Genomic DNA, 8,143 nt, shown 5'->3' with positions numbered 1-8,143 from the left:
GCGGGGCCATTTACAAGTTATCAACTTTGGTGCAATGGATCTCAGAGAAGGAGATTAAGACGTCCTCTATTGAATCCACAAGGTGAGGAGCAGTGGAGATGGTCTGTCTCTTTGAGAAATACCTGCCTACCAGCATGCTCACGATACAAATCCACCTTCTTGTGCATCTTGTAGATGAACTGTAGATTGTTGGACCTGTCCATACATGATAGATGTCCTTCTTAGAGCAATTTATGAAAACCCTGAAAGGCTTTGTGCGACAATGAGCTCGGTCAGAAGGTAGCATGGCTGAAGGTTGATTGGTGTCTGCTGAGGCACTAGTGCATATTTCACAATGGCTACCAACAGTGGATCCATACAACAAAATGCTATGGTTGTTGAAGGACGATGATAGACTGACCGGAGATATGGTGGTTGAAAATGAGATAGAAAAAATAATGGATGCTGCAATGGAGGAGAAGGTGAATCGCTTTTATATGTTGCACCATGCCTCTATGGAGATGTGGCTCGCCAAGTCCCAAATCGCTAGGCAAGATCGAGAGGAAGCGCGATCTGAATTTTGACATAGTACACGCCATCGACCGATTCGATATCCCAAGGGCATAGAGGAGATGCTGCGGTTCATATCAATGCGATGGTTACATGGAGCTTTAACCGTAGTGTCTCGCGAAGGGACGGAGGTCTTAATGGAGAAGTGGGAATTCTCAAGGGGATGTAGTCCAAAGGTGATGATGTGTTTAGGATTTGTCATATCTATATTTTATATGCGACAACTAATTTGAGTGTTTCAATGTACAGTAAAAAATATATAGTGCAGCGTGGTCACGTGAACGACATTTTCGTGTGGAGCGTATTGACAAAATGCGCTCCACAATGGACTGTGGTATCATGGCAAGGTTCGAGCATGAGAGCTGACGATGAGCAACGGATCCAAACATGGTTATAGATGAGATGGAGTATTTTGGGAACTTGCAAAGTATTGTTATGGTGGATTACTGTAGCTTCTCCATGATACTATTCGATGTGTAGTGGTTCAAAGTGGTACTTGAAGGAGTTGGAGCAACAGTTCGACGAGGTCCATCTGGATTTCTCGAAATAGATTCAAAAAAAAAATAGACGAATTTGTGTGACACCTTTGTGTTGCGAGCCCATTGTGAATAGGTACATGAATTCATTTGTTTGTTAATTGTATTACGACACGGTACATGTCACAATAGTTTAATCTCTCTTGCACGTGTTTGTGAACAGGTAATCTTCTATCCAAACCCTCGACAACCTCGATGGTGGTATGTTATACCTTCAACTCTCGAAAGTGCGAGAGTGTATGATCAAAGCGATGTTCTAAGCATAAATGAGGACAATATGCAAATAGAGGGGTTGATATTGTAAGGGGTGGAGGCCACCGAAAGCTTGGAGCATGTAGAGGAGCCAACATCGGCTAACAATGATGGAAATATAGGAGTCTAAGAATTCTTTGAGAACGAGGTGGACTCATCCTTTTGTGGTGACATGTCTATCGACCTTCCAGTGTATGCGGAGTTGTGTTAGGAGATTGATATGGGACCATAGGATACTTCATACTTGGAGCATCCATTTACTCAATTCGTTGACTAATCGCTTATAAGCGTACATAAGATATGCATTTTAAGTGAGATCATTTTTTTTAGGATTTATATTACCATGCTTTGTATGATTTAAATTGATTATGCTAATATCATTTTTTGTCTGTGTAGGTGATCTTTTCAAGATGAGTCGAGGGATGAGCGATGAGGAGTTGCGAGATATCCCACGCGCATGTCTCTAGATCAGATGGCAAGATTCAGAGACGTGGAAGACCAGGAGTTGTCTCGAACATCGTTAGGTTGCTCTAGTAGATCTACTTCGGCATGATCACATGCTTCAGCTTTGAGTAGACGAGGTCGACACTCCAGACTTGGGCCAGAGGGAGGGAGTGCTTCAGGATCAGAGGGATGTTGTAGAGATACAGAGGTAGTGAGTTCACGGTCAGCATGGGATACAGGTGCGGCTCCTCACTCTCGTGGTGGTTCCAGGGAGTGTGGCTCAGGTGGATGCTGTGGAGGCACAAACATGGTGTCTCTGTCTCGTTGTTCTGCTGGAGTTGCGTCACCTTCAGGATTTGTCACACCTGTGGGACGTCTACTCGAGTTACTCCGTCTTTTTCTCTCAGTCGTTTGCAGGTGGCACCCCTATGGGTACTACTCCGATAGATACTACCCCGGTTGGTACACTGGATATACACGGGTCTCCTGGATATGCCTAGGAGCATGGACGCATGTGGGAGAGGACCCATCTTAGGCATACCCGAGAGGGATATGCCTATCTTGTCGATGATAGGTCAGGAGCCATCATCATGAGTGATGAGGGTGATGGCTCGCATGAGAGAGTTGTGCCAACAAGTTTTTTGGCACAACGTATTAGATCATTGGAAAAACATACCGGAGGGGAGCAAGGACTACATACTAGCATTCTTGCATGAGGAGTTTCCAGTTTCAGCCACAGTAGATAGATTTTCTACAGGCTAGATGATGAACTGCATACATGCATATATGTCACATAGATGATCAGACGCACTTAAGGCACTCAAGAGTGGGGCTATAAAGCCCGAGTGGCTAGACGCGGACGACTGGTGGCGACTGAGGGAGGAGGCTACAGATTCTCTAGGACGTTGGAGTCAATAGCGTGAGGCAGCGAGGGCACGACTAGAGGCCAGAGTGGTCTATCATATTGGGAGCGGTGGCCATAGGACATATCTGGAGGACTTTGTAAGTTTTTCTTTTGTTTTGCTTGCTTATTTTTTTGCAATATCCTTTGTACTGACAATCATATTTCTAACAGTTAGTATTTTGTTTTCTTTGCAACACTCCATTACAAATCGTTCTCCGACCAGCCTTGAGACTCAATATGCAGAGAGGCACAGTCTCACTGCATTGATCAACCGATTGTATAGGCGCGGTGGTCTTGTAAGTCACTCATCTTTCTTGTTCGTAGTTACCATGTTTAATTAGAATGCATTATTGTATAGTGGATTGATGTGTTGTTGTTTCTTTTTTTGCAGAGCCCGTTCGATGCTCCTTTGCGACGGGACGAGCTTTCGGATGGCGAGGATATGTAGCTCGCCCTTGGATCCCTAGAGCTTACACACCCTTTTTTTTTGGTCGCCTGATCTATGTAGACATTTTCTATGTAGTAGTAATATCTTGTCATGATTGTACCAGTCGCTTTCATTATGCGATCATGTATTTATTTCATGTATCAGTGTTATGATTTCAGTACACTTTGTTTTTGTTTACACAAGCATTATACACAGTGTAGAAACTATTTTGTATGGCCCAAATAAAGCACACAATGCTATATGTGGCAGGACGCTACCACAAAATTTTTTCCCCCTGTTATCGTCGCTATTAGCGTCGCAAATTTACCTGCACACGTCATTATTTGCGTCGTTTTTAGCATTGTAGAGCATCGTTATCAGCGTCGCTATTTGTGTCGGTATTAGTGTCGCATGCTGATAACAATGCAAATAATGACGTTGATACCGACAGTTCTATGGCATTGCTAATAATGACGCTTTTTGCGACGACGGGGAAAATTTTTGTTATTTACATTTTTGTCGCTTTTAACGTCAGTATAAGACCTATATCTTGTAGTGTCTTCATGTTGTGGATGAACTTACGTGAACAAACATAGCGCCTAATTGGTTAATTAAGGAAGCTATCTTTATGTGTCAAACATAAATATGTTAGGATAAATAGATAACTAAAACATGCCCCCAATGAAAATTGGGAGGGCAGAATCCTTGATGGGTCTATCCTACGGATGGGTGGTTTCAATAAGCCAAGAGTTTTTCTTTAAGGCCAAGTACTTAATTATCGAGTGTGTCATCTTAGATCCCGATCAATGCTATTTTAAGGGATCAAAGTTGAGACTATGTCCTATGGGTAGAGGGGTTGATACGTAATTGATTCCCCCCTCTCCTCATTTCTCACTCACTATGAACCAAGTGGTGAGGCATTAATTTGATGCGGTTTGAGTTGACTTGCGAATAGACTAGCTCAACGACCGATACTAGTTAAGTTAATAAGTGATTCTAGTGTTGAATCAGGAATCCAAATTCAAGTTGATCCTTATAGGTATGGTTGAAACCTTCCATTGTGAAGTGGACTTGAGAGAGCCTAAGCAACGAATCTTATGTTAATCTTGAGAGTACTGAGTAGTGTCACTTAGGAAAACATCTTGATGAACCACTAAATCATGCGAGTGAGGGCTTTTCAGTGAGGCATGTTATAGTACTATCTCCTTATTTGTAACACTAACAACATTGAATCTATCAATGCCACATCAACCAAAAAAGGTCAACTTTTTGCTTTTGTTTGCTAGGCTATCATCATTGGCATTGCATTAATGCAAAGTTGGGTTACTTGTCACATCATTAGACATTTTTAAGACTAAGATGATGATGCCAAGCCCTTATAGGCACCGAGTGGGAAGGGGCTCTTAGATGCACGTCAAGAAAAATGGTATGAAGTAAAGTACAAATCTAGACTCATTTCTTGAAAGCCATTAAATGTGGTTTGTGCATTGAAAGCCATATAATCTTTGAAAAAGAATATGAAACTTCCGGGTTGGATTATTAGATTTCATAATCCAAGTGTTCCAAAGAACGAAATCTACCATTTTTATGCAATTGATGTGGCACCCATTGAAGTTGGTCACATATTTTACTTACATATTGAATCTTCTCACGCCCAAGTTTCCATCACCACATCTTGAATCTTCTCACGCTCTTGAATTTGTAACACACAAAAGTTATGAGGTTATCTTAAACTCTAGATGTTCAAATTTGAAGCTCTTTAATTACTTTAGGCCGGTTGTCTTCTTTTTCTTTTGTTTTGTTTTCTTCCCTTTTCGAGTGAGTGAGGCCAGTTACACACCACGATATGGACGGCCATTTTGGAAAAAAGAGAGTGTCTACTGATGACGTGTCACATTATAATAGGCCGCGAAATTCATGGATGCCAGACACATTTGGGCAAGGGATCTCCTTCGTCCGAAATCTCGTCCATGCCCAACGCACTACATGACAAATTCTATTCATTAAAAAAGTATGCTGCGCTTGACAACAATTGAACCACTGCCAATAGGTGATGATCAAAGGCATTATTACCACTGGGCCATCCATCATTTTGTGTAAAGCTACCACCAATTTAGTGTGTAAAGATAGTAAAGGACGGATTGCATGCTACCCTAGCTGTCCTGGGTAGTGTGTGGGTACCCGCCCTAAGAAGTTTGTGTGTGCAGATAGCCTAAGAGTGAGGTCACACGCAGACCTACTGAACCTTTTACATGTCAAATAAGTAAAGTTTGCAATGTGTGACATACCTTTTTTGTTACTTACTTACTTAATATGTAACCACCCTTACGTTCCGATGCAAATACAGACTAAACGTGTGGCAGGACTCTAAGACTCTACCGTGCACCCCACACCATCATTTGTCCAGGGCGCGGCGCTTCATGCACAATTGGTCCAAATGGCAGTTTTAATTTCGGGTCCGCTGGCAAGGCAAGCTGGGGCCGACGTGGAGCTATATCGACGTGGATTCTTCATCCGTGGCATTGTGACAGACAAAATCGCAGATTTACTCCTTGGAAGGCGGAGTGACAAAGAAGGAGAAGAGGGGAAAGGGCGTTGAATCGATCGATGATTTATGCTACGTTTTAGGGTTCGACGTATTTGATTGCAATTATGGTGGGGGAGTATTTACTAGCAGCCACGCTAGAAACAAACCAAACAAAGACGGCTAATCTCTTTTGCCACATGCGCTTCCACTAATCTCGCACCTAACCCGCTCTACTCTTCAATCCGGCATTATCACTTAAAACGCTCTCTTTCTTCTCTCGGTCTCTCTCTCTCCCCCCCCCCCCCCCCCCCGCCCCCCTCAACTTTGTTTCAGGCATCCCATTCGGGGCTGCCAGGTCTACCTGTTTCTCTTCCATTGAAGGTGTCAACCTTCCCAATCATATGATTTGTGCCCCCAGCCCTCCACACTTGTGCTGTCAACACGTTTCTCGACTTTATTACTGTGTGTCTCCCCCTCCTATCAGTTTCTTTCTTCATCTTTTCTAAGTTTCCTTCAGTCATGAAGCGTCGAGAGTCAACATTCCTGCCATATGGTGGCCGCCGCCTTCGCACTTCTCCTCTACAGCCCTCCGAGGAAAGATGCTTTTACGAGGTTAGATTTCTGAGTACGAAGCCTACTTCCAAAACTTTGCAATGCGATGATGATAAAGACGTGTGTTTGTTTTTTTCTCGGTAACGGGGAAGCTGTTTTTTTTAAAACCAGAGAAACGTGGCCTGAGCAGAGGAGAAAAGGAAAATTGAAAAGGAGGCGAGCAGAGGACACGCAGGGAGGGATGTCTGAGTCGGATTCGGACGACTCACTGAGGCTGACTCTATCTCCGCCGGGGTCGAGGTCATATACACCGGAGAGGGGGGAGAGCAGCAGCAGCGAGGTGTATCAGCAAGGAGGAGGAGGGTTACAGGCGGGCTCGTATGGGGCGGGAGCGGTGGCGGATACAATCTATCAGCAGCAGCATGAGGAGACGAGCTCTACTAGCACGGGGGCGAGGAGGGGGAGGAGGGGCGGTGGTTCGGAGGGCGGGGGCGGTGGTGGAGGTGGAGGAGGGAGGGCGGGTGGAGGCGGCGCCAGACCGAAAGAAGAGCGGATAACGCCACCCTATCCGTGGGCCACAGAGCGGCGCGCCATGGTGCAGTCGCTGGAGTGGATGCTGGCCGAGGGCATGACCCGTGTTTACGGCGAGGTGAGCTGCAAGAAGTGCGGGATCCACATGCTGGAAGTAGACCTGCAGTCGTCCTTTTACCGGGTGAGCGGCTACTTCCTGGCCCATCGCGACAGCATGCATGACCGCGCCCCCAAGCACTGGACTGCCCCGCAGTTGCTTGCCTGCCAGATCTGCCACCAGCCCGACCACGTCCGCCCCATCATCAGTGCCAAGAAGCGCACCATCAACTGGCTCTTTCTGCTGCTCACCGAAACCCTGGGCATCTGCACGCTCGAGCAGCTCAAGTACTTCTGCAAGCACACCCGCAAGCACCGAACCGGCGCTAAGGACCGCGTTCTCTACCTCACCTACGCCGGCCTCCTCAAGCAGCTCAATCCTTCCGGCCCTTACGACTGACTCCCCTCCCCCCGACCATCCCAACATCTAGTACTACCATCATCCACTGTTATTGTCACGAGAGCATCTGTGTGTGTGTGTGTGTGTGTGTGTGCGCGCGCCGCGTAATTTTATAGCTGTCTAATACTGCACCCTTCAATGCCAGTCTGCCAGGTGACCTCTCTCACCTTCTCTCTCTCTCTCTCTCTCTCTCCCCCTTCTCTAACGATGAGGACTCTGTACGGATCCACTGAACTTGCCCTTACCGAAGGGGAAAAGTGCAGCCATTCCTAGGTTTCACTTACCAAAGAGGAAAGTGCAACCATTGTCAGCAGCTAGTCTAGGTTTTAGCTTAGTTCACCCAGATTTCTTCGTCCTCTCCCTGTCTATCGTTGATTGGCGCATTCATGTAAAACAGTAAAACTGTTGAACTTCAGCATGCCGAAGCATCTTCGTTCTCGCTTGCTCATTCTCAAATATTTTAAAATTCAACCGAAGGCCTTTCTGTTTGTGTAGGCTGAACTTTCAAGATAAAATTATTCACAGTACGGCATGTTTCTCGAGCACAAACATGTCTCACATGAAAATGCGTACGCTAGTCTCTGCTCTTGGTTGCTCGACTTACACATATATATAGATAAATATATTTGCTTGTGTGCGCCTCTTTAGTATCCGATTCGCATTCGCGGACCGTGACAGTTTGTTCTCCAATGAAGCGCTCGTCTGTTTATCTGTTCTCCAATGGGGGGGTGCCGGGGGGGGGGGGGGGGTATAGAGAAGAAATGGTATGCTTCTATCTCCATGCAAGGGGTGGCGAATATCATGCAAACACAAAAATAACGATGCCGGGTCCAGTGGTCGTGATGTTTTTTAAACCCTGCAGCGCCAAGCGGTTAGTTTTCCAGTATAATGGAGTCGTGGTTGTGACCGCAACTGCTATGAAAGG

The 8,143-nt window shown here is 45.5% G+C and overlaps 1 protein-coding gene across 1 annotated transcript; it reads left to right on the top strand.

Moving 5' to 3' along the window:
• The first annotated feature begins 5,964 nt into the window (after window positions 1-5,964).
• On the top strand, window positions 5,965-7,741 carry LOC148037842 (uncharacterized). The gene is made up of 2 exons (XM_087677364.1): window positions 5,965-6,251; window positions 6,363-7,741. Exons 1-2 carry the CDS (start codon window positions 6,190-6,192, stop codon window positions 7,216-7,218), a joined length of 918 nt encoding a protein of 305 aa, XP_087533490.1. The 5' UTR covers window positions 5,965-6,189; the 3' UTR covers window positions 7,219-7,741.
• Window positions 7,742-8,143: the final 402 nt, after the last annotated feature.

The sequence above is a fragment of the Lygodium microphyllum genome, chromosome 4, assembly GCF_053477565.2.
Source record: "Lygodium microphyllum isolate KBCC chromosome 4, Lygodium_microphyllum_v1.1.10, whole genome shotgun sequence".
In the NCBI taxonomy this organism is placed as follows: Eukaryota; Viridiplantae; Streptophyta; class Polypodiopsida; order Schizaeales; family Lygodiaceae; genus Lygodium; species Lygodium microphyllum.
This window is presented reverse-complemented; position numbering and strand designations above follow the sequence as displayed.

What these genes read in the sequence shown, in the direction of transcription:
- LOC148037842 (XM_087677364.1), top strand. Translation starts at nt 6,190, where the DNA reads ATGGTGGCCGCCGCCTTCGCACTTCTCCTCTACAGCCCTCCGAGGAAA. An exon ending in AGGAAAGATGCTTTTACGAG is followed by an intron (nt 6,252 to 6,362) that starts GTTAGATTTCTG and finishes TTTTAAAACCAG; the next exon opens with AGAAACGTGGCCTGAGCAGA.